General features: G+C 44.1%; 1 protein-coding gene across 4 annotated transcripts in view; it reads right to left on the reverse strand.

Moving 5' to 3' along the window:
- Positions 1-26,949, reverse strand: part of REEP1 (receptor accessory protein 1) — a gene marked incomplete at both ends in the record, with an annotated part of 109,445 nt that overhangs the window by 44,901 nt on the left and 37,595 nt on the right. For all 4 annotated transcript variants that reach the window (XM_079721104.1, XM_079721103.1, XM_079721102.1 and 1 more), the window contains one exon: positions 11,253-11,325. In XM_079721104.1, coding sequence (XP_079577230.1) covers positions 11,253-11,325 — 73 coding nt within the window. The remainder of the gene's footprint in view (positions 1-11,252; positions 11,326-26,949) is intronic.

The raw sequence follows: 26,949 nt of genomic DNA on the forward strand, positions 1-26,949 counted from the left end.
ATGAATCTTAATACATCACCAAGAGTGTGACCCATGGAAGAAAAAAACTGATAAGTTAGACTTCATTAAAATAAAAAACTTCTGCTCTGCAAAAGACATTGTTAAGAGAATGAAAAGACAAGCCACAGACTGGGAGAAAATATTTGCAATACATATAACTGAAAAAGGACTTGTATCCAAAATATACAAAGAATACTTAAAAGTCAACAACAACGAAAATAACCCAATTTTTAAAATGGCAAAAGATCTGAAAGACACCTCACCAAAGAAGATATACAGCAACTTATTAACAAATATTTTGTTATAAAAGCTAAATTTTTCTTCTGTCACCACTTAACAAGACACTTATCCTAGGAGAAAAAGGGTGGGTTCAATATTATTTTCTTTAAAAAGTAGAAATATGTTAAAGAATCTATAGGGAAAGGTAGATATAATGAGTGTAGAGATGGGAGATTTCAAGAGAAAGAAGGAAAATTTTTAAAAAGAACTAAACGATATCCTAGAACTGAAAAATACAATATCTGAAAAAAAATTTTTTTAATTATTGAATGGAATTTATAGCAGATTGGACACAAAAAAAGATTTGTGAACTTGAAGACAAGACAATAGAGTCAACCAGGCTGAAGTCTAGATTGGAGGAGGGCAGGTGTGGAATGAAGAGTCTCAATACCTGTAGAACAGCATCAAGCAGTCTAACACATATGGAATAGGAACTCTCGAGGAGGGGAAAAAGAGAATTGGACAGAAAAATTATTTGAAGAAATATCGACTGAAAATTTCCAAAATTTGACCAAAATATCAAACCCACAAGACCATGGAATCCAATGAATTGAAGCAAGATAAATATGAAGAAAACCACACCTAGCCACATCATAGTAAAACTGCTAAGAAGCAAAGAGAAAATCTTAAGCAAGGGGAAAAAGACATTACATACAGGGGAATGACAATAAGAATTATAACTGACTTTTTATCAGAAACAATGAATACCAGAAGAAAATGGAATAACATCTTTAAAGTGCTAAAAGAAAATAAAAGTGTCAACCTATAATTCTATACCCAGCAAAAATATCTTTCAAACATGAAGGCAGCAGTTCTGGTGAAATCTCCATTGTCTTTGTGACTCTGAAACATGTGGCACAATAGATTAATTAGAGGCCTTCTCTATTTAGAAAAACAAGACAGTCCCCTGGAAACAAGGCTGGCTTAGTCCATCAAAAGAAACTACTAAGATGCTACATGCTATCAAGGTTATCTGCAGCAGAATGGGCTCCTTATCAGGGAGCAAACAAGATCTAGTCCAGCTGTAAAGTCCATGGCATACTGGGGCCCAAGATCCAGGAATTCCCAACACTGGCATCCAGATACACTGCCAGGAGCCTGAATTCCCTCTCTGGAGGCTTTTTCTTTTTAGTGTTCAAACCACACTCTAGTATCTTTGGTTAAAAACAAAGGAAAATGACAACAACAATAAAAAAAATATTTTTCCTTGACACAACCCTTAGATACAAACTTCTCCAGTGGGTCACCTACACTTGCAGTGTCTACTTCCTCATCCCTCACTTACTCAGTGCACTGCATCCATTACATCAAAACTGCCCTCACTGGGGTCTTTGTAACATATTTCAAGGGGGTGTGAGGGACCCTTGTTCAGTTTTTCACTTGACTTGCTTGCCTTTTCAGCTAGATGTGAAACTATCACTTACTGAAAAGCTCTCGCAACACTACCTGATTTCCCTCTCAGCTTTCTGGCTACTTCTCAGGCTCATCAGTTCCTCCCCAGGGCTTTGCTCTTGACATCCTCTTCTAACCCTAGACTAGACATTCTCCCTGAAGGAAGTTCTGCATTCTTCACCTAACACAGCCAATGAATCACCAAGTTCTGTCACTTCCACCCTCTTATTTCTCTTGAACTTATCTTTTCTCCATCACTCTACCATTACTTCAGACCACCACCATCTCCTGCCTAGAACAAAACTACAGCCTTTTGATTGGTTTTTATACCTCTACCCCCTTCCCAATCCATCCTCCATATTCCAGTCAGAATGACCCAAATTTGATGATTCTCCTTCCTAGCTTAAAGCCTTCAATAGCTCCTTATTGTTGTTACAATAAGGCCCAAATTCCTTAACTTGGCTTACAAGTCCTTGCATAAACTGGACATTGATTACCTCCACCAAAAGCTCTCCTCCTCACACATATCTTCTCGAATTTTCCACTCCAATTATAACAAACCTCTTTCAGTTTCCTAATAGAGCATCTTCTTTTGCCTTCAGATTTCAGCCCTCAGATATCAACGTAACTGTCATTTCCCCCAGGAAGTGCCCAAAGTTTACGTATCCTCTCCTTTCTTCCTCCCATGGTATCATACATGTTCCCTGTCATACCACTTACCACTCTGCTTTGAAAGTACCTGTTTATTCTGATGTTTTTCTTCCTACATTGTAAGTTCCCTGAGAGTAGAGACCAGTTCTTCTTGTACATCATTACATCTTTTGTACCCAAAACAGTTCTTGGCACATAGTAGGTTCTAGGTGAATATGTTTTAAATGCCTGGATTAGAATGTTGGGTGTTGTGAATAGAAAAGAAAGAACAGTCTCAAAAAGGTTGAGATGGAATATACTTTGGAAAATACTGGTCTAGGTAGCTTTTTGAGAAGACAAAATTAGACAGCTTGCAAAGCAACAGATGCTCCCCATGAGATGGATGGCTAGGTATACACGGGATGAAAGGGTCCTGGTGAAGCCAGGGCATGAGTGACTGATAGTTATGGAGCCTCTCACACTAGCAAGAAAGTAAAGAAAGAGCCAATTTAGGGAGAAGAAGCTAAGCTCCATGAGGCAGAGGACAGTCTGGGGGTCCCAGAGGACATCCAAGAAGAATGCCCAACAGGCCTCTGGAAAGGCAAAACTAAATCTCAGGAGGGAGGTTGAGGCTGAAGACAAAGGTGAGGGAGCCAAGGCAGAGAGGAGGCTGGAAGTGTTAGCCTAAAAGAAGTTTCCATCACATACTCCTCCACTTTAAAACACTTCCATGCAGAAGGAAGGGTCTGAGAATGACTCACTGAGCTTAACAAGGTAAATGAAATACTGGTGACTCATTCACGGAAACCATAAATAAATTACCTGGAAATGGTTTTCCCCACTAGGCCTTGGAGAAACCAAATATAAGTTATTTTTCCAAGATTTGAAATAGAACTTGCCAGGTTTGAGGGATTCTACCCCAAATTCCCTGCAAGATGAGGGGGAGCTTGGGTGGGCCAGCATCCAAAAAAGAGACAGAAAGTTATTGCTGATTTGTGAGGTTATCACTGGGGGCAACTCTGGAGTGAACAGTTGACAGCATAACTGGGAACTCCCTCTGGACTGGTCAAGCACAGGAATGAGAAGACAGGAGAGCAGTGGTAACCCTAGGCCATAATAAAGGGTGGGAAGCAGAGCTTGTTGAACTTCCATGAGCCACAGAGGCAGGCTGAGACCCCACAGCCCATCAGACCCTGCTCCCAGGGCTCCTGGGAGCCTGCAAAAGGCCTCCCCCATGAGTTGTGGAGACAGCAAACTCAGCCACCTCTTAGCCTCGCCTCACCTTTAGCCTCCCCGATGCAGTCACACTAATATTTCTTGAACCTCTCACATTCCCTCCTGCATCCGGGCCCTGCTTCAGCCTCAAGGGGAATTCCCCAGGCCAAACGACTGAGAAAGGACAAATGTGAGCCTGGTTGACAGATGAGTCTGCACCATCTGCTGGCACAAGCTCACAGTGGACAACTGTATAGTCAGGGGTGACCTGGAGAGAGTGGGGAAGGAAATGCCCTGCAGGCAGAACTCTGAGCAGCACAGTTAGCCTGGAAGAAGAACTGTCCTGAGGTAATACATTTATACTGTCACCAGGTTTATTAACTGTATTTTCTTATTTTCTATAGTCTTGATGCTGTGACATCTGGGGTCCTGCTGACTGGAGAGAGACTGCCCCCCTAGGACTAGCTAATTCTTGAGACATTCTTGCCCCAGAGCAAACATGCAAACTGACCAATCCAGGATCCATACTCCAAACTACCTCCTTTATGGAGCTCTCGTAGGTTGAGCCAATACTTCCCAGCCCTAATCATCCCAGGACCTGGTACCAGATAACTAGAGGCAGTCCCCACACCCCCGAGCCTGCTGAAATTATTCCAACTAGCCAGTTCTAAGCTGGCTTACTCTGCCTTGCCTTGCCTTTCCCACAGAAATCATGATAAAGGTCATTGCCCACATTTTCCCCTCACTTTCCCTCTAACTCCTCACTGACCCTGGTGCTTCTCCATGTGGCCCTGCATGGTGTTCTGTGCCTCCTACTTCCAGGGAACTGTGAGTAAAAGCTTCTTCCTCCATGAGCCATTTCTGTGTCTGCATGCCTTACCATACCTGATTAAAACAAATCTGGGATACATTTTAAAACACCAGGTAAGAATTTGGATAGATGATGAGGTACTTGGAAGGGACAAGACTGAGCGATTGGTGTTGAGGTGGTTTGGAAATTATATGAATGGGCCCACAGAATGCAAATATTTGTGGTTCTTGCTAATGCTCACCAGAAGGTCCTGATGGCAGAGGAGGCTCTTGGTAATCAGGTGGATGAGATGACCAGCCCTATGGATGTCTATGAGCCTTTTACCTCAGCATGATATTGCATGTTCAATGGGCTCATGGACCAGTGGTCATATAGACAGAGGGAACACATGGGCTCAGCAATGTTCATCCTCTCACCAAGGGCGACCTGGCCATGACCCTGCTCAGACACCAAGTTGCCAGCAGTAGTGACTAAGTATCTCTAGGATGGTACCATATCTTAAAGCACCAGCCAGCATCCTGGGAGCAGGCTCATCATAACAAGCCCCTTCCTTCATAGAAAGGGCAGCATAGACTCTTTTCTGGAATATTCATTTATTGGATATGTGGACTTGCTTTTCCCACTGCCATGTTTCTGGCAGCCATACAGCAAGCTGTGGACTCAGTGAGTGCCCTTTTCATTTTGATGTATCCTAACATTGCTTCTGACCAAGGGCCCTCTTCTACAGCAAAAGAAATATGACAGTAGGCTGATGTTTTGGGGAACCCCTGATCTAATCATGTACCCCAGTGCCCTGAGGCAGCTGGCCTTATACAATGCTACAGGAGCTTTGGAGAGTTCCAGAAAAGAACCAGGTGGGAGTCAGCGTTCTGTGAGGTGATATGCTGTCCTACAGGATGCAGTTTCCTCTCTGAACAAGTGACCAACACTAGGTACTGCATCTTAGCCAGAATCTAAAGGTTCAGGAACCAAGGAAATGAGGGTGGTGTTTCTTATGATTAAGCCTAACGCTAGCTCCTTGTAACTCAAAATGTGGTTCATGGGCTGGCACCACTGGAAACTCCTAGGAGCTTGTAGAATCTCAGGCCCACTCCAGAGCTAATGGATCAGAACCTGCATTTTAATAAAACTCTCTATTTATTCATATGCATGCTAAAGTTTGAGAAACACTGGTCTAACCCACTCACAACACTTCTGCTTCTCATCCTCAAACCTCTGAGCTCTGCTTTTTAATAATTTTAGTACTCGAAAGATGGATGCTTCCATGAGGGATATAAAATGGTTCTGATGAAGTGGAAGCAGAGACTAGAAGGTCACCTAGCCATTTCAAGACCACCATGCCACTAGGAAATAGATAATAAAGGGACTCATGGGCTTTCATGGGGTGACTGATCCTGCTTATCAAGGGGAACTAGAGTTGCTACTACACAATGTGGCAGGAAGGAGGGTGGATGGAACTTAGGGGTCCTCTAGGGGATCCCCTAGTATTGTCTTATTCAGAGGTAAAGTCAATGGATCACTACTACAACCCTACAGAGGTAAGACTACTAAGGCCTCAGGAATGAAGATTTAGGCCACACACTTGAGAAGAAACCACACTGAAGGCACAGGGGAGCACTGATTGGATGGTGGAAGAGGGAAGTAATAGGAAAAGTTGTGAAAGACTTTGGAATGGGTGCCCTGTGGGATGCTAGGTGCTGTCCAGAGCAGCCTTCTGAGTTATCTTAATTCTGCAGGTGTCTTGTTTTACAATGTCTTTGAGCTATTTTGCAACTTTGTAAGTTACAGAAAACTGATTACAATGCAAATAATTTAGTCTATAGATGTGCCAAAGAATTTTGTCCAATGGAGGTACAATTGGGTCCAATGGCCCTGCTTCCCAAGAAATCAGTTGAATATCTATGAACAAATTCATTTAGTCATTCCTCAATGCTTATATGTATATATGTTCTTTGGAGTCTCCTTTGAACTGTTTTTTAACACCTTACTGGTTCCCTCATTACTTAATGAGTTAAGTAAAATTTTCAACATGTGTTAATTTTATATTTGTACAAGAATCATTATTTTACCCTTTTAAAAATCATCTTTTAACAAAAGACATAAATACCAACTATGAAATCATGACCACTTGCCTAAATAAGGACTGCGCCTTCTATCCATTTTCTTCCTTTCTGTGTTAGGTATAGATTTAAATATTTTAACTAATTTTATTTTTATTTATTCTCCTTCTCCCCCTAATATAGTATATAGGGTGTATCAGTGATGGTTCACTTGACAATTTAATTTTTAGAGTATTGAATATTAAGGTTAGATCCTGTCAGAGCCGGAGGATACTGGATCTGGAGCTGGACTCAGATGAAGAATTGGATTTAGCAAGCATCAATAAATGAGTGGTAGAGAATTCTTGTTGGAAGGTTTATTTTCTTTTTCTTTTTGGCTGAGTTGGGTCTTCGTTGCTGTATGAGTGCTTTCTCTAGTAGCGGCAAGTGGGGGCTACTCTTCATTGCGGTGCGCGGGCTTCTCATTGCGGAGGCTTCTCTTGTTGTGGAGCACGGGCTCTAGGCACGTGGGCTTCAGTAGTTGTGGCTCACGGGCTCCAGAGCGCAGGCTCAGTAGCTGTGGCGCACGGGCTTAGTTGCTCCACGGCATGTGGGATCTTCCCGGACCAGGGCTCAAACCCGGGTCCCCTGCATAGGCAGGTGGATTCTTAACCACTGCGCCACCAGGGAAGTCCCTGGAAGGTTTTTTTTAAAAGCCAAAACCTGGGTAAAAAAGTGGATGTGGACGTTGTGCAGCCCAAGAAGTAACTGTAATATAGATCATTATACTATATATTTTCAAATATATAATATACAGGCCTACCTCATTTTACTGTGTTTTTAATGCACTTTGCAGATATTGTGGTTTTTTGGGGTTTTTTTTTTTTTATAAACTGGAAGTTTGTGGTTAAGCAAGTCTATTGGTACCATTTTCCCAAAAGCATTATCTTTTAATAAAGGTGTGTATAGTGTTTTTTTAGACATAATGCTATTGCACACTTAATAGACTACAGTATAACGTAAACACAACTTTTATATGCAGTAGGAAACCAAAAAGTTTGTGTGACTCACTTTTTGGTGATATTCATTTTATTGTTGTGGTCTGAAACCAAACGTGCAGTATCTCTGAGGGTGTGTGTGTGTGTGTGCGTGTGTGTGCGCGCATGTGTATGTATTTTTTTTAAAACTACCAGCATCCAAAGCCTTCTCATTTGAAGGTTGTCTCCCAGCATGCAGGTCTTTATGGGAGGCAAGGCCTATTATCCTGGCTTGGAAAAATCAAATGCCCCTATCCAGGGTTTTGTATCTTCATGAAATGTTCCAAAGCCATGGGCAGCTGGCAGCCAGTTCCATGGTGGTGACCTGGGCAGCAGCTTCCTAACTAGGCCCTTCCTGAGGTATAAGCTTGGCTGTCACCCAGCCTTCTCAGATCTTCCCCAATTTCTGAATATCTTTCCTCAGGCTTCTAGTTAATCCTACAGATTCCCATAAATTCCTTTCTGTTTAAGTTTTTGTCTCAAAAGCTTGACTAGTGCAGTAAGTTTGGAAAGACATAAAAAGCTATGAACGTCAAGAGCGGTGTTTCTCAAACTGAGGATCTTGTTAAAAATGCCAATTTTTATTCAGGAGGTCTGGGTAGGGCTTGAAACTCTGCACTTCTAACTAGCTCCCGGGTGATGTTGATAATGCCGGTCCACAGACCACACTTTGGGCGTTGAGAACAACAGCACTGAACGTGGGACTTCCCTGGTGGTCCAGTGGTAAACAATCCGCCTTCCAATGCAGGGGATGAGGGTTCGATCCCTGGTCAGAGAACTAAGATCCCACATGCTGAAGGGCAACTAAGCCCGTGCGCCACAACTACTGAGCCCGCACACCTCAACTAGAGAGCCCATGTGCCGCCAACTACAGAGCCCATGTGCTCTGGAGCCCTCGCGCCACAACGAGAGAGAAGCCCGCCCACCGCAACAAAAATTCCCACGTGTCGCAACTAAGACCCAACACGGCCAAAAAAATAAAGAAAATAAATAAATATTAAAAAAAAAGAGAAGCACTGAATGCTTGTAGAGAAGTGGCTGGAAAGTAGGGAGAGCAAGATCAGGAAGGTTCAACACTGTCTAATGGAGTTTGGACTTCATCCTGCAGGTAATAAGCAGCCATGAAAGGATCCAGGGGGAGTAAAATGAATAGATTTCCATTTTTCAAAGGCTTGTAGAAGTGATGTAGACAACAGAGCATGAGATGAGGAACAGGAGGTGGAGGAAGCAGTTAGCGGTACGGCAGGCAGAATAACAGTCCCTGCCCCCAAAATGTCCTCGTCCTAATCCCCAGGACCTGTGAGTATATTACATTATAAGACACACGGGACTTTGCAGTTATTAAGTTAAGGACTTTCAGATGGGAAGATTATCCTGGATTATCCAGGCAGACCCAATGTATTCACATGATCTTTACAAGTCGAGAACCTTTCCTGGCTGTGGTCAGAGGGAGACAGGATTACGGAAGAACGGTGGGAGACGCGATGCTGCTGGTTCTGACGATGGAGAAGGAGGCTCGAGCCGAGGAATGCAGGTGGCCTCCAGGAACTGGAAAAGGCAAGGAAATGGGACTCTCCCCTACAGTCTCCAAAAGGAGGCTTGATTGCAACCCAGTGAGACCCATCCAACTTCTGACCTCCAGAACTGTGAGATAATACATTTGTGGGGTTGTTTTTTTTTTTTTTTTTGGCTGCATCGTGCAGCTTGTGGGATCTTAGATCCCCGACCACGGATTGAAACTGTGCCTCCTGCAGTGGAAGCCTGGAGTTCTAACCACTGGACCACCAGGGAAGTCCCGCATTTGTGTTCTTTTAAGCCACTAAATTCATGGTCATTTGTTACCGTGGCAATAAAAAAATTGAATACAGGAGGCCACTGTGGCATTCCAGGAAACGACGATGAGAGCCTCACTGGAGAGAGAGGCAGCACAGAGGGAGAGACCTGGTTTGAAAGATTTTAAGGAGGATCCAGAGGAAGGGTCCTAGTCACCACCTGGGCGTCTGGGTGGGGACGGGTGGTGAGGAAGGGACAGGAGTTAAAGGAAGTTTCCAGGTTTCCCTCTTGGACAAATGGGTCTGTTGGTCAAAAGGAGTGTGAATGCACGTGGGAGAAAGCACGTGAGCATGCACGCAAGTGTGTGAGGTGAGCGCATGTGAAAAAGCGCAGGAAAAGGAGGCAGGTCTCCCGTAATACCACCGGGTGCCTTGCTTCCAGTTCCATTTTTACCGAGAAACTGTCTAATCTTAGCTCTCAAGCGTTCCCTCCTGGGAAAAGCACGTGCTCACCGCCAACACAAACAGCTGCTCCGCTTGTCAGTTATATTTTTCCATTTAAATTAATGATTGCCGTTCTAGTCATAAGCCAGGCTCCTGTGAGTTTAGATAGAGCAAAACAATTCACCAGGGTTTGCTCTCTCCCGGATGAGCGGACAGCGTTGAGTTTCTACCCCTGCAAATCGGAGGATCAGACCTTGAACTGCGGTGACCTCTGCTTTGCTTCCTTTCCTGGCACAGCGTCCCCCCCTCCCCAGGCTGGAAGCAGTCGGAGAAAGGGAGACCTGGAGGAGGCTGCCCAGTGCTTTCCCCTGGGCCGAGCCCATTAGGAATCATGAAGTTCTGTGCTTGCAACTTAACAGCTATTTATAGTTCACACTCTGAGATGCGTTCACAGACACATGCTGGGGACCCAGCCTCCACAGGAGAACACGCCCCGTCTGGATCCCCTGCTTCGTAGCAAATGCAAGCCAGGCAAGCAGTTCTAAGAAACTCAGAGGGTGGGTGTACGCAGCTCTGGTTGAGCTGATCTGCAGGTGGCTGGTTTCATCCTAAAGACATCCTGGGAAAGCTGAGAACTTCCAAACCTGCTTTGAATGACTTCTTTGCCTGTGCCTAACTTGCCAAGTGACCTCTTCTGAGTAAAAGCAGAGCAAAGACTCTTTGTCCCTCACAACACTAGGCGCTAGGATTGTTGATATCCACCCACTGCTCAGATGAGGAAACCGAGGCTCCTGGAAGTGAAGATTCTTGTCAAGCATTGTGCCAATCAGACATCAGAGCCAGGGCTTGACTTCAGTCTCTTGATGACAAAATCTGTATCTTTTGTACTTCGACCTGGGATACTGTCCTCCCTGGGGAGGGACACTCCTCCCTCCCCAGCCACCCCCCACAGGTCTTCATCAATCAAGGTGTGGTCTGATGGTTCTCCTGCCCAGAGGTGCCCAGCACATTTAGGGCTGTGACTGGGGCACCCAAGTCACCCAACAGTAATACAATCCTCCAACCAGTAAGGACTCCGAATCCCCTGCCCGTGTGTTCAGCTCTCTGCGAGGTGCAGTGGGAAACAGTCACAGGAGGATGGTAACTCCTGCCCTCTAAAAGCTTATAAAGCAACAGGGCTTAAACTGTGGGGTGTTCAAATCACAGCACCGGCATGGGGATCCCAATTGCTAGGCAGGGTCTGCTGGGCTTTAGGACCTGTGCTCCTGCCTCCAATGCCAGACGGTCTCCCAGTAACGCTGCTTTCCAGTCCAGACAAGGAAACTGAGGCTCAGAGAGATGACGTCACTCTTTCAAGGCCATCGAGTGGCCTGTGGCCACTGGGGGCCTCCAATTCCAGGTGCCATTTCCCCTTGCCAGGCCTCCCCGCTCTGCTCACTTCCACACTCTAGGTCTAAAGAGGAGGTCTAGCCGGGAGAGGACTCCTGGGTCACACCCAGCAGGTCGCTGTACTGCGCTGCTTCCCAGTACCCACCAAAGAGGGCATCTGCGCCCCGCCCCTGCACTGCTCGCCCAGATTCCCCCATCGAACCCCATCACCACCACCACCCCGCCCCCAAAAAGTGCTACTTACATATTCTTTAATGTCCTTCGATTTCACAGCCTTGTAGGAAGAATACGCAGGGTAAAGGGTGCCAAATATTAGCCTGGAGGGGAGACAGGGGAAGAAAGAGAAATGTGATTTTCATTCATCCTATTTGGTGGAAAGTGTCATCTTCGATGCAAGAAGCATCCTCCAAGCTACAGAAAATGCTGCTGTGAGGCTTGATTAATTTTTCTGAATGCCCTGAAGGTTTTCTGCTCATGGCTGGGACATGCTTGGGAACCTCCATGTCCTGTTACAGCTCCACACCGACCTCCTTCAATCTGTCATTTGGCAACACAGCAGGGTGGTTTGAGGTCATGAAGCCAAAAATGGGGCCACCCTCTGGAAAGGCCGAAATTATATCTGGGGAGCAAGATAAGACAGCTAAGGGGACAAACGAGTAGTCTGAAAGGAAGCAAGAAATTTAAGAAAGAGAGGGATGGCCACAGCGCCAAAGACACAGGCAGCTTGGGGAAGCCCACTGGATTCCGTCACAAGCCAGCTCAGAGAGGGGGGTCTCCCCAACAGCCCCATGCTGTCCCGCCCCCTAAGCAGTATTCTCAGATACCAGGGAGAGTCTTCCTTCCTCTGTGAGCCTTTCCTGACCTCAGCACCCCCTGAAGATTAGGTTCCTCTCCTGTTCTTCACTGCCACTCCCTGGATAGTCCCCTTTCTTAGCCCTTATCCATACCACGTGCAATGGTTTATTCAATGTCTGTCTCTCCCACAAGACTTGTAAGTTCCACAAAGTCGAGGATGGTGTCTATCTTGCTCATGTAACCACACCCCCTGGGCCTGGTAAGTGCTCAGTAAATATATGTTCATTCTGGGAAGTCTCAGAGAGTGGTGAAGCAAAGGCCAGAGCCATCCAGGGGACACTCGTGACCTTGGGACTGAGTTCTCAGCAGCAAGGGGATGCCAGACAGCACTGGTCTGATTCAGCAAAGCCTCGGGCACAACACCACAGGCTCCAGTGAAATAAACACACCGTCCTTTGGCACAGATGCCCTGCTTATTAGCCACATCTGCCAGGGTGGTGTCCAGCCCCTGCTCTGAGGCAGCGTGTGAGCAGCAGAAGAGGCGGGTGGAAAATGCATCTCGACCCAGTGGCCCACAGATCTGCTCCTCTGTGAACCCTGATGGCCAACAACATCTCCTGAGTGGTCACAGAGGTGGGAAGCACGGGCACCCAGCCCAGGGAGGCCAGTGCTCCGTCCGTCTGCTGGACTCGCATGTGAAGTGGCTGCCAGCATCCCCCCACCTGGTTCCCTTTTGACAGCACAGGGACAGCAAGACGAATTTGCTTTCCTGTCTCTAAAAGCTGTGAAACACTGACGTGTAAGGGAGCAGACGCAGTATTTCACTGTCCAGGGGAAGGAGAATGGGATGAAAATGGCGAGTTCTTCTAAATCTATTTTGGAGCAAAGAAGTAACAAACGAAGCAGGCCCAAGCCAAAGGGGCTTGGGACTTATGCCCATTCAGACTGAGTCCCCCTGACAAGGCCCTTCTCCTTGCTGGCCTCCCAGACCCTCCTCCCTCAGCTCCGGACCCTAAGGCCAGCAGCTGTCCCCCAGTGAGCCGGGCTCACAAGCTCACAATCTGTGACTTCCTGCTGTCTGGCTCTTCTGCCTGAATTTTAGTGCATGATCTTCCCACAGCCCTTTTATTCCCCCCTGATAAAGTCTCACTAATCCTTTAAGACCCATCTCAAAAGAGCCACTTCTGTGAGTCTTTGATCACTTGTCCCTCAGAATTTTCTTGACACTTGTTAAGTCTATTACAGTCCTTATGTAGTAGTTTTAATTTTTTAAAAAATTAAAAATAATGCTATTAATATCACTGATGACCCACTAATGCCAGGCACTGCTCTACAGCCTGTATATTCTCTCAATTCTCTCAACACCCATACGGGATAAGAATTCTTACTCCTTTTTTTTTTTTTTAATATTTACTTATTTATTTGGCTGTGCCGGGTCTTTAGTTGCAGCACGCGGGATCTAGTTCCCTGACCAGGGATTGAACCTGTGTCCCCTGCAATGGGAGCACAGAGTCTTAACCACTGGACCACCAGGGAAGTCCCCTTACTGCTCCATTTTACAGACTAGGGACTAGGACACTGAGGCCCCAAGAGACACAACAGCCAGGAGCCGAGCTGGGATGTGAGCGGGGTAGCCTGACGACAGGCTTACCGTCTTCTCCCAGGGCTGCCTGGGCTGGTTGAGTCAGACCATCCAGGCCTGGGTGATTAGTGGGGTCCCTGGCACCTCACACAGCCCTTGTCCAAGTGGGTGCCGGACACATGTCTGATGGGTGAATAAATGTCAAACGATGGCAATCTCTCTCCAAGGAACCAGCCCACTTGAGAGAGTCACATGACTCTCTCTACAAGGTCAAGAGGAAAGCGGTAAAATTCTTAGAAAGATCTAATGCTGCTTAAGAGCTCAAGGTCGGCTCAAGAGCGGGAAGGGAAGGCTTGAGTGCCATTCTCTAGGGGGGAGACGGGGTTCTGTGCTAACACACTCCTCCCAGTTTTCTGTGAACGGAGGCTTGCCCGGCGCCTCAGAGCCGCAGAGCCCTGCACCACCCTCCCTCTGCCCACTGCCATGTACTGCTGCCCAGAAGGCCCCTCCCCAACTCACCGCCTCCATCTATCCGCCTGCTGCATTCCTCCTATCTTTGCCCTAATTCCTCCCACTGCTCCAAATTAGGGGCCTTCAGCCGGGTTGCCTCTCCCACCTCTTCCACAGCTGCACGGGAGGGACCATGAGCCTCATGAGAATTCTACCCTCTAAGGCAGCGGTTCCCAACTGGGGGTGATTTAGCTGCCTGGGGGACATCTGGGCAATGTCTGGAAACTGGTTGTCACAGCTGAGAGAAACCTATTGGTATCTAGTGGGTGGAGGCCAGGGATGCTGCTAGACACGCTACAACATACAGGACAGCCCCAATAAAGCATGATCTAGCCCACAGCATCAGAAGTGCCGAGGTGGAGAAATCCTGGTCCAGGGTAAAGTTTCCCGGTCCTTGGGTCCTGGACCCTTCACCCAACCATCACGGGCAATCTGCCCCAAGAGTTTTTTAAAAGTGCCCAGAGTCCCAGGCAGACAGCAAATGCAGTCCAAAATGGCAAAGACCATACACCTACCCCATTGGCCAATGTAACTCTGAAGCTACTTATCAACTTTTTTTTTTTTGCGGTACGCAGGCTTCTCACTGCTGTGGCCTCTCCCATTGCAGAGCACAGGCTCTGGACGTGCAGGCCCAGCGGCCATGGCTCATGGGCCCAACCGCTCCGCGGCACGCGGGATCCTCCCGGACCGGGGCATGAACCCGCGCCCCCTGCATCGGCAGGCGGACTCCCAACCACTGAGCCACCAGGGAAGCCCAAACTACTTATCAACTTCTGACCAAGGAACAGAGGTATTGCTCACAGGAATTAACGGTTAACTGTGGCACCAGTTATAGTCACCGAGAAGGACTGCCCACCATTTCCCGGAGCCTGGAGTGACTGCCGGGGAGCAACTGTTGGCCTAGGGCTCAGCTACAAGCTGTGGCACCACCGCTACCAACTGGGGCCAAGACTTTTGTAAACCATGGAAATAACAGTATCTTCCACAGTCTTCTCAGGCATCTTAGTGTTGGGCCAACAATTCCCAATGCCAAATTATCTTGAAAATTAAAAAAAATCAGTACTAGCAATATTTTTTTCTGAAATTAATTTTTAAATGTAAAACAACAGGCTTATTCGTACAGTTGTTCATGTTATGATAAAACAAATTGAATTTAAGAAATGGCACACCATAAGAGCAGAAAGTAAGATCTACCCCAGCTTGGAGAGGTCTCTGCAGTGTAGTGAATAGGGTATGGGGCTTCGAGGTTGTCTGAGAGACTGAATTCAAATTACGGCTCATGCTATGGTAACATGGTGATTTGGCATAGGTTGTAAGCTCTCTCAATCTCAATCTCAATTTCTTTATGTGTAAAAAGGGGAAAAACAATAACTATATCATGGTTTGTTGTATGGATTAAATGAGCCTGAAGAAAAAAAAAAGAAAAAAAAGAAATGGTACACCACACAGGGGCTTTCAGAATACTGAATTTCTTGACCTGGATGGTAGTTATGCAGAGTTTTGCTTTATAATCACAAATGTATATTAAACTGTACACATATGTTCTATGTACTTTTCTGTAGTACATGTTATATATAATTTTTATTAAATAATGTGCCATATTAAAAAAAAGAATTTTCTAACAAATGCTGGAGAAGGTGTGGAGAAAAGGGAACCCTCCTACACTGTTGGTGGGAATGTAAATTGCTACAGCCACTATGGAGAACAGTATAGAGGTTCCTCAAAAAACTAAAAATTGAGTTGCCATATGATCCAACAATCCTACTCCTATGCATATATCTGGACAAAGCTATAATTTGAAAAGTTACACGCACCCCTATGTTCATAGCAGCACTATTTACAATAGCCAAGACATGGAAGCAACCTAAATTGTCCGTTGACAGATGAATGAATAAAGAAGATATGGCACATATATGCAATGGAATACTGCTCAGCCATAAAAAAGAATGAAATAATGCCATTTGCAGCAACATGGATGGACCTAAAGATTATCATACTAAGTGAAGTAAGTCCGAAAAAGAAAAACAAATACCGTATGATATCACTTGTATGTGGAATCTAAAATATGACACAAATGAACTTATTTACAAAACAGAAACAACTTACAGTCATAGAGAACAGACTTGTGGTTGCCAAGGGGGAGAGGAGGTAGGGGAGGGATAGACTGGGAGCTTAGGATTAGTAGACGCAAACTATTATAATATATATAGAACGGGTAAACAACAAGGTCCTACTGCATAGCACAGGGCACTATATTCAATATCCTGGGATTAACCATAATGGAAAAGAATATGAAAAAGTATATATATATAATACACATATTATATATATATGTATGTATCTGAGTCACTTTGCTGTTCACCAGAAACTAACACAACATTGTAAATCAACTATACTTCAATAAAAAATATTTAAAAAATGAATTTTCACAAAAGGTCTTCCAAGTCATGAAGGTACATTGTTTCCTCTGAACATTAAAAGGTATTAAAATTTACACTGATTACATTTTGTGCTTTTTGTTCTTAATAACATAAAAATATAGAATTTCTTTTTTTTTTCTTTTTGAAGATGGTAAGGCAGACTTTATCGACATAAGTATAGGGATCACTGTAAAGGGATTTTACAGGGGGTTGGGGAGAAAGACCAGGCTCAACTCCAAATACAGCATGGACGAGTGGGAATTTATAGCCAAGGTGCACGGTGGGGGTCAGTGGATGGAAAATTACTAAGAGGAAACATCAGGGATGAGGGGTATTCTGGCTAAACCAATCTAACAGATTCTTGCTGAAGACAAGCCAGGGTGATCAGACATCACTGGGTGGGGAAGCGGGGTGGAGGATAAAGAACCTGATCAGACATCTTGGGTGATCAGATATGGGGGCAGGGGGGAGGTTCTTGCTAAAACCAGATTTTACAACAAACTACAGGGATGGGCCTAGGAGACGGTTCAGGAACCTGACGAAAGTTTGGTCAAGCAAAGAATTTTTGTCAGTCTCCCTCTTGTTCAAGGAAAGGAAAGACATTCTTCTTTCCTCTGAATAATACAAGTCCATTTCCTCACTCAGTTGTCTTTTGTTCATTACAGACCGGCTGAATCATCTACTTGGTAGTACAGGATGTTTGCTGGGTGGTGCTAGCAGTCAGGCATTTAATGAGGGGAGTTGTTATTCCTTTCCAAGTGAATAATATGCTCTTTTCTTTCAGCTTGAATGACAAGATACCTGCTCTAAGTAGGGCCTAGGGGCTTCTCTTCATTCTCTAGTTAATCTCCAAGGAGTTACAATTTCCTAAGAAGAGAGATGGGAGGTCTGTTGAAAGCCTGACCAGGCCCCACCTAGGGCTGGGCTCACCAAGCTCAAGAACAGCAGCCACTGGAAGTGGAGGGTCCCAGAGGGTGAGCCCGCGCCCGATTCCATCTCAGCCACAGGTTCCCCTAAACACTCGGTCGCCCCTGCCTCTGCCAGCTCCACCATTTTCCAGCCCTGCTGGGGCCCCAGGGCTGGCAGCGATGCATGCTCAGCATTGACGCAAAAGATATACAATTTCTAATTACTGTCCTCTGTAGGTTTTTTCCTCACAGTTTATGAATCAATTTTGATTTATTTCTCTGAGAATTAATTTCCAAGACCATTTTTACTCTCTAACAGAAGGGTACTCCTTGGTTCTTGGGCTCCTTTTGGCATTCCAATAAATATGCTACAATTTTTAATATGGGAAAACTTAAAACATGAGAGATATATTTGAAGTCTCCCATATACTCTTTCCTCATACATTTCTCTCTCTCCTTCCCCCAAATAAGCACCATCTTGAATTTGGTGCTTATCATTCTTACCATGTTTTTATCAACTACATAAGCCATGCCTAAAAACAAAAAAACTATTTATATCTATTTAAACATTATATAAATGGAATCACACTATATGTATTCCACTGAAATATTTTCACTCAAACTTGTTTTTGAAATTTTTAAAAAGATGTTTATTTATTTAATTTATTTTTTTAGGCTGTGTCAGGTCTTAGTTGAAGCACGCAGGATCTTTCATTGTGGCGTGCGGGCTTCTCTCTAGATGTGGTGCATGGGTTTTCTCTCTCTAGTTGTGGTGTGTGGGCTTCTCTCTAGTGTGGCGTGTGGGTTTTTCGTTCTCTAGTTGTGGTGCGCACGCTCCAGTGCATGTGAGACCTGTAGTTTGCAGCACGCAGGATCTCTTGTTGAGGCGTGCGAGCTCAGAAGTTGTGGCGTGCGAGTTCAGAAGTTGTGGTACGCGGGCTTAGTTGTCCCGTGGTACATGGGATCTTAGTTCCCCAACCAGGGATCAAACCCGCATCCTCTGCATTGGAAGGCAGATTCTTTACCACTGGACCACCAGAGAAGTCCCTACGTTTTTTTTTTTTTTTTGGCCACGCTGCGCGGCTTGCAGGATCTTAGTTCCCTGACCATAGATTGAACCCACACCCTCAGCAGTGAAAGCACAGAGTCCTAACCACTGGACCACCAGGGAATTCCCAGTTTTTGAATTTTTTTTTAATTAGTCAAGTGTACATGTATATAATTGGAAAATATACAGTTGACCCTTGAATAATGTGAAGGTTAGGGATGCCAAACCCCTGCACAGTCAAAAATCCATGTATAACTTTTGATTCCCCCCAAACTTTACTACGAATAGCCTACTGATGACCAGAAGCCTTACCAATACCATAAAAAATAAACACATATTTTGTATGTATTACATACTGTATTCTTATAATAAAGTAAGCTAAAGAAAATGTTATTAAGAAAATTGTAGGAAGAGAAAATACATTTAGAGTACTGTACTGTGTTTATCAATACCATAAGTTTATGTCATCTGTTTACAAGATGAATCATCTGTCAGTACCTACATCAATATTGTCTTATATGATACAAAACACTGTAGATGTTATGTGTATTACTAACACTAGGCATCGAAAATGAAAAGGTAATATGAAAAAGAAATTCATATTTATTTACAGGTATAGTGATTTGTACGTTGATAATGAAGAAGCAGCAATGTGATTGTTTTATGGTAGCCCAGTGTGATAGATAGAATTGCTTCGTGGTGGCCTAGCCTATACACTAATGAATGAATCGTTAGACAGTTGATATGGCATACAGTATTACATTAATATGCTTTTTTTAAATTTATTTATTTTTGGCTGCATTGGGTCTTTGCTGCTGCACACGGGCTTTCTCTAGTTGCATTGAGCGGGGGCTACTCTTCATTGTGGTGGGAGGGCTTCTCATTGCAGTGGCTTCTCTTGTTGTGGAGCACGGGCTCAAGGCGTGCGGGTTTCAGTATTGTGGCACGCAGGCTCTGTAGTTGTGGCTCGTGGGCTCTACAGTACAGGCTCAGTAGTTGTGGTGCATGGGCTTAGCTGCTCCGCGGCATGTGGGATCTTCCCCGACCAGGGATCGAACCCGTGTCCCCTGCATTGGCAGGCGGATTCTTAACCACTGCACCACCAGGGAACTCCAACAGTAATATTCTTAATACAGGATTGGAAACATTGTTACATTAAAAAAACCCACTTATCTGTGATGATAGGGTGATACATAATTTCTCCAATTATGAGAAAGAGAGGCATACTGCATGATAATGTAATTCTTTGAAAGCAAAGTTATAAAACAGTAAGAAAACTAACACATTATTAATTTATATTAAATATCACACCTTGAGGATAGACTACTATCTACATATATTTTATGCGTTCATGACATACCGTTTTGTTAACTTTTTCAATATTTCTAGGTTACATGGTTTGTGAGTTTTTTCAAATTGTTGCAAATCCCCCCAAATTTTCCAATATATTTATTGAAAAAAATTTGCATATAAGTGGACCTGTGCACTTCAAACCCATGTTGTTCAAGTGTCAACTGTAGTTCATATTTTTATATTAGAAGTGTGTATTAAAATTTTTTTTTTTTTTTTTACTGAAGGGGTGTGCTACAAAAAAAAAGTTTGGGGATAAGAGTCACAGTTCATTGAACCAGCCTTTCATTAATAGATGTTTAAGTTTTTTTCCTGTAATGATTTTAAAATACGTATACAAATTCTTTTTTTTTGACATTCGTTTTTTCGAAAGGTGAAGCTTAATTTAGGTCCCCTTGAATGTGGGCCAGACTTGGTGATTCACCTCCAAAGAACAGACTAAGGTGGAAATGGCAGTGTGTGACTTCTGAGACTATGTCATACAAGACACTGTGGTTTCACCCCTCTCAGATTACCTTCTGTGCAGGACATCAGCTACCATGTTGCAAGGACACACAATCAGCCCTGGAGAGGAAGTGAATCTCTCATCAAAATCCAGCGCCAACATGCCTATCAAGTGAGGGAGCCATCTGGGATGTGGATCCTTCAACTCTAGTGAAGCCCTCAGATAACTGCAGCCCCCATATAGCTTAATCACAGCCTAATGAAAAAAGCTTGAGCTGAACCATCCTGTTGAAGTTTCCTCAAATTCCTGACCCACAGAAGCCATGTGAGATAAAAAATGTTTACTGTAGGTTTAACCAGCTAACTTTTTAGGTATTTTGCTGTGTAGCAATAGATACCTAATATGCTTCTTAGTTTTTATTGTTATAAATACTGCTGTAAAGAAATCTGTGTGTGTGTTTGTGTGTATTTACATATTGGCACTCTCGTATGAATATATTTGTGGGATAAATTTCTGGATATAGAATTATGGAGTCAAGGGGTTTATATCCTAAACATTTTGATATACTTTGACACATTTTCTTCCCCAAAGTGAATAATTTATGCCTCCTTTAGTCAGTTTTTGAAATTTTGATCCAGGTTGAGACTTGTCTTTCTAGATCATTTTTAACCTCTGTATACTATTTCATTATATGAATATATTATGGCTTATTTATTCATTCTATTGATGCATATTTCCAAGTTGTCACTATTACAGACAGGGCTGGAACAAACATTCTTATATATGTCTCCCTGGGCACATATGAGACTTTCTCTAAGGTTTACACACAGTGTGGAACTGCTGGGTCACAGGGCATAGCATCTTCCTCCAGACAATGCAAAACCACTCCCCAGAGAGGCTGTACCAGTTTCTACTCTTGCCTGCAGTGTAAACGAATTCTGATGCTCCCCATTCTTGCCAAATTAATATTGTCAGATTTAAAAATTATTGCCAGTCTGACTGACGTGAAACAGTATATCATGTTTGTTTTAATTTGCATTTCCTCAATTACAAGTGAAGTTGATCAACATTTTATGCCTTTTGGCCATTTGGCCCCCTTAACTGAATTATTTATATCCCTTCCGTCTCCCCCCCACCCCATTAGGTTATTCATCTTTTTCTTACTGATTTTTAGGACTTCTTTGTGAATTCTGGGTATAAATTATGCCTTGGACATATGCAATGCAAACATCTTTTCCCAATCAAAAGTTCTTTTAACTTTGCTGTGGTGTCTTCTGCTGTACAGAAGTTTTAAATTTTATATGATAAATGCATCAATCTTTTCTTTTATAGCTTGTTTTTTTTATATATATTGTTGAGGAAATCTGGTCACATACATCTTCTCGTAAAAGGGTTTAATGTTTGCTTTTTCACTATTAGGTTTTCATTCATCTGGAACTTATCTTTATGTATGTTATGAGTTAGGGATTCAACTTTATTCTTTTCTGTACAGATCCCAACTGTCCCAATAACATTTACTGAATTCTTTCCTACTGATTTTCAATTCTACCATCACTTGTAACGTTTTCTAACATGTATAGGTATTATTTCAGCTCTCCATTCTGTTACCCTGGTCTACCGACTAGCCATGCACCTATACCACAGTGTATTAATTTCCATAGCTTTATAATAAATCCTGATATTCTTAAAACTGTCTTGCCTACTTAGCCTTTGTTTTTCTATATGAATTTCATGACAGCTTGTCAAGTTCCATGAAAAACCTTATCTGCATTTTGATTGCGAGTACATTGAAGTTACAGGTTTACTTGGGAAGAATCACCATCTTTATCAGGTTTCCTCTTCATGAACACAGTCTCTTCCACTGAGTCCTCTTTAATGTCTTTTCATGATATGCTATAAATTTCTCTATAAATATCTTGGGCATGTTTCACTTTCTTTATTCTTAAGTACTTCAGGGGGGTTTTGGTGGTATTGTGCATTTTTAAAATTAGATTTTCTTGGGACTTCCCTGGTGGTCCAGTGGTTAAGAATCCGCCTTCCAGTGCAGGGGATGTGGGTTTGATCCCTGGTCAGGGAACTAAGATCCCACATGCCATGGGGCAACTAAGCCCGCACGCCGCAAGTACTGAGCTTGCGCGCCACAATGAAAGATCCCACATGCTGCAACTAAGACTTGATGTAGCCATAAATAAATAAATAAATATTAAAAAATAAAAAGTAAATTTAAAAAATAAATTAGATTTTCTCTTGGTTATTAATGGTATACAGGAATGCTCTTGGTTTTCCATGTTGATCTCAGAACAACTTGCTGCAATCAAAAGCATCTGGAGTCCCAAAGGCATTACACGCCATGGAAGAAGCCAAACCCCAAAGCCAACATGCTGCATGATTCCGTTTATATGTTATCCTGAAAAAGGAAAGTTTATAGGGACCAAAAACAGATCAGTGGTTGCCAGGACTAGAGACGGTGGGAGGGCTAACTACAAAGGAGAGTGAAAGAATTTTGGAAAATTATGGAACTTTCCTGCATGTTGATTATGGTGGTGGCTACATAACTGTATGCATGTATCAAAACTCAGAATTCAAGCTCACACTTAAAACGCTCATACTGAAAAGGGTAAATTTTACTAATTACATCTCAATAAGCTTGACCTTAAAAAGAAAAAGCATTTGGAAGAATCCACACTCACAAGTATAAGCATGTGTGTGTGTATAGTTGTCTCCAAAAGTGCATAAAGCTGACCAGGCATTAGCCTCCAAGCTCCGAGACAACTTCCTGATATCAGGGGTCCATGTGTGACAAAACAAGGATTCACAAAAAACATAATACACCTCCTGTTAATACTATAGCTCTGAAAGGACTGTCTTAGATGCACTATGGGCCTGGGTTCTACAAGCCTGACCTTTACTGCGCTGCTGCAGGGAGCATCCTTACACACAGTCGTTATTCAGAAACTTAAGCTGGGCAGCTTCTCAGGCTGCGTGCACAGCTCAAGGTTCCCATGGCACAGCAAGCCACCTAGGCTTTGGTTGCCATGGGTCCCAACCCTTGGGCCTCTGCTTCTGCTTACCCACAGTGACCTTCTAAAAGGCTAGAGGGGGAAAACAGGAAAACAGCAAAACGGCCCACTGTGCCTTTTGGCTCCGTGGAGATTATATTACTATGATTTATAAGCTACTATTTATTTATTGAGTGTTCATTATGTACAACGAACTGTGCAAACTTCTTTATAAGCATCATCACTTTTCATCTTCATATGGCCCCATGAGACAGAAATTGTTTTCCTTATAATATAGCTGAGGAAACTGGAGTTTAATCAAATAATTGAGTTTCACAACTGTTCGGGGGAGGGGGTCAGACTCAAACCCAGATCTATCGGACTCTACTGCCCATGACATACTGCCTTCTTTATTGACCTCAGTGCATGGCTCAGAGCCTGCAGTGGCCCCTGAATGAATGAATGAGGACCAGGAGAGAGGGAGGAAGAATGTTGCCTGCTTCCCTGCCCAAGAGAATTCCACTCTGGCCCTGCATTATATATTGGCTGACGCCAGGTGACAGTATAATTACAGGGTTCCAAGCACGCAAACGAGCTTCTCTCTCCGCCCAAGCTGATCTCAGCAGAACAGAAACAAACCACGTCCTTCTTTCTCACCTTGACCCAGGATTCTGCTGACCCCTGTCTGTAGACTCTTTCTTTTCAGTGTGTTTCAAGCCTTACTCCTCTCTGCAGACTTGGGACAACGATCACATACAAAACTCCTCCTGGGGGAACCGCCCTCACAAACATCTCATTCACTTATTTGCTCCTTTGATCCACACCACAACCCTCTGAGATAACTGGGGTTCTTTCTGCAGTGAATGAAAAACGGAGGTTCAGAGTGGTTCAGGGACCTGCCAAAGGCCCCTTCCCTATCTAACAAGACTCAAACCCAGGCCTCCTGCCCTCAAGTCCAGGACCATTCTACAGCCCACATCGCCCTGGCACAGAGAGGGGTTTATTGCTTATGTAAGGCTGTGTGCAATGTGTCTGTGGCAAGAATCCGAATTTGAAATTCGGATTTACCCCCGAATCCAATGTAGAAAAGCACAAACAGAACAAACATGCTGCAAACTTTCAGTTCATGCTGTTAAGCGTTAAACTCTCAAATCCAATTTAGAAAAGCACAAAACAGAACATGCTGCAAATTTTCAATTCATGTTGTTAAGCGTTAAACTCTGCAATCCAACCCACTTATATCCTGCTCAAGTATCAGTTTGAATATTTTTTTTTAAATCTAAATTGTAGAGATTTCTATTCTTAAGAAATCCAGAGGCTGAGCTTTGGCATGGGACCTGAGTCTGAATCCAGCTCCATCACTGACTAGCTATGGGACTGTGAGTGTTTATGAACTCCTCTGAGCCAGTTTCCTTGAGTATAGAAAAGAAAAACACCTACATTCAACAGCCACTGCACAGATTAAACAAGGAGACCATAGGTAAGGATTTAACATCCCAGAGACACTGTAGAGGAATGACAAATCCTACTTCCCTTTCCTTCTACAGAAATAGTCACTGCGAATGCCAATGCTTTTAGGCACAAAACAGTTTTCATCTAATCATTAAGTATTTGTTGAGCATCTACTATGTGCCCTGGGCCCTCTGGTAGGGAAGGCAGCCAGCAAACAGATAATTATACAAATAATTGATTAATGACAACTAATGTGTTGAGTCTTGCTGAGTGTGTCTGGAAGGCAAGGAACCTGCTTTACAATGACTGTCCTGTGGCCACCCATCTGCCAGCCTGTGTTGCCTCCCAGGATCTGAGAACCAGACACCTGACCCTCAGCCAGAGGGTCCCCCGGTAGAGGGTTATGGCTTTCTCCTCCTGGTGGACTTTCTCTAAAGCCCCCTGCAAGGAATATACTTGGTGAGAGGAAAGGACTGATGGGCCTTCCTGTGTGTACCATGAAAGGGGAGGTGGGGGAATAAGCCTGAGGGGTGCTTTGAGCTGGACTTGGTCTCTGTGGAGTACCTGTGGGATTTTCTGGGGACTTGTCTGCTCAGCTCATGCCCCTCCTGGCTCCCACGTGGCAGAGGCTGGTGTTACCCTGCCCGGCTTGGAGGTCTAAACAAGGTGCACGCGCCCATCCGAGGAGGGTGTCAAAGGGCTCCAGGGGAGGGAGGGGAACAGGACAAACCTTTACTGATGCCCACCAGGTGCTGCACCAGGCACTGACCCCCACAGCAGTCAGGTGAAGTCGAGACTACTATACCCTTTTGCCACAGGCAGTACCTGGGACTTAAGAGGTTATACTCATTCATTCAACAGATATTCCTTCAGTACACACTCTGTGCCAAATTCTGAATCTAACACAAGGTCACACAGCTGCTAAGTGGGTGAGCTGGATTCAAAGAGTCTTCGTGGCTTCAAACCCCTTGCTCTTTCCAATCCAAGTGATACCTCAAGAAGGCAAGAGATTTTACCCTCAGGGTGATCAGAAAGTGGTTGGAGTGCCAGGTGTAGCAGAATAAGATAGTTAGCAGGGCAAAGCTGTGTGTACTAAATATTGAAGGAAAAGTCTATGATGATGGGCCCAAGAGCCTCCTCCACTAGACTGTGAGCTCTCTGAGGGTAGGGACTGGGCCTTCCCCATCTCAGCGTCTCCAGTGCTGGGCACAGAGTGGGTGAAACATGCAACAACATGGGTGAAATTCAAATGCATTATGCTAAGTGAAAGAAGCCAGACTCAAAAGGCTACCTGCTGCTTGACTCCATTTATGTGACATTCTGAAAAAGATAAAACTATTAGAGATAGAAACAGATGCAGTGCCAGAGGCTGGGGTTGGGGGGAGAAGCTGACTTCAAAGGGGCATGGGGAAATTTTTGGACGTGATGGAACTGTCCTATATTTATACTGTGATAATGGTTCCATTTTTTTTTTTTTCTTTTTAGTTGTAGCATGAGGACTCCTTAGCTGCGGCATGCGGACTTTTAGTTGCAGCATGTATGCGGGATCTTGTTCCCTGACCAGGGATCGAACCTGGGCCCCTTGCATTGGGAGCATGGAGTCTTACTCACTGGACCACCAGGGAAGTCCCATGGTTATATGATTGTATGCATTTGTCAAAGCTCATAGAACTACACGATAAAAAGGGTAAATTTCACTGTATACAAATTATACTCTAATTTTTTTTTAATGGGGAAAAAAGAGAAAAAGAGAATGAACATAAAAAGCAGAGGTAGGTTTACAGTGAAGCTAATGAAGCTTAAGCTTCAAGACCCCTCAACTGCATGGGTCCTGGAAGGGGTCCTAGCAATGTGTTCATCAAATTTTTTATGACTTTTTCAGAGAAAGTGCCTTCCCTCCATTGTAAAAGCTTCAGGTTCCATGAAACCTAGATCTACTCCTGAATAAAACTACAAGAACAGATCAAAAAAAAAGAAGACTGGTGGGCTCCCAAGAAGTTGGACTCAAGTGGGACCCTAGAGAAAGGCAAGACCTGGTTCCGGCAGAGAGAGAGGTAGGGAAGACATCCCATGGAGCAGAACCAGCATGGACACAAGTGCAGGAGTTTCCCAAGGTTCCCCATGACCACACGAGCACCAGGAACCTAGTGGTCCTACGCTTATGTTCACCACCCAAGTGCACGTGTCATGGTGTGATCTCCTCAGCCACGCCAAGCCATTCAAGGCAGGTAGACAGTTGTGACCTAACAGGATGTGAAAATTCTAGATGCTGGTGAGCTGGTGTAACAAGCTTTTGTCATTCTTCTGGCTCCCCACACAGCAATGACCCCCACCACCTAGTGGAGGGAAGCTTTCACATTACATACCTGAAACTGAAAATGATTGATGTTCACTTTTTTCTATTCTCCCTTGCAGCAGGGATGTAGGCCTGT

The sequence above is a fragment of the Hyperoodon ampullatus genome, assembly GCF_949752795.1.
Source record: "Hyperoodon ampullatus genome assembly, chromosome: 15".
Taxonomy (NCBI): domain Eukaryota; kingdom Metazoa; phylum Chordata; class Mammalia; order Artiodactyla; family Ziphiidae; genus Hyperoodon; species Hyperoodon ampullatus.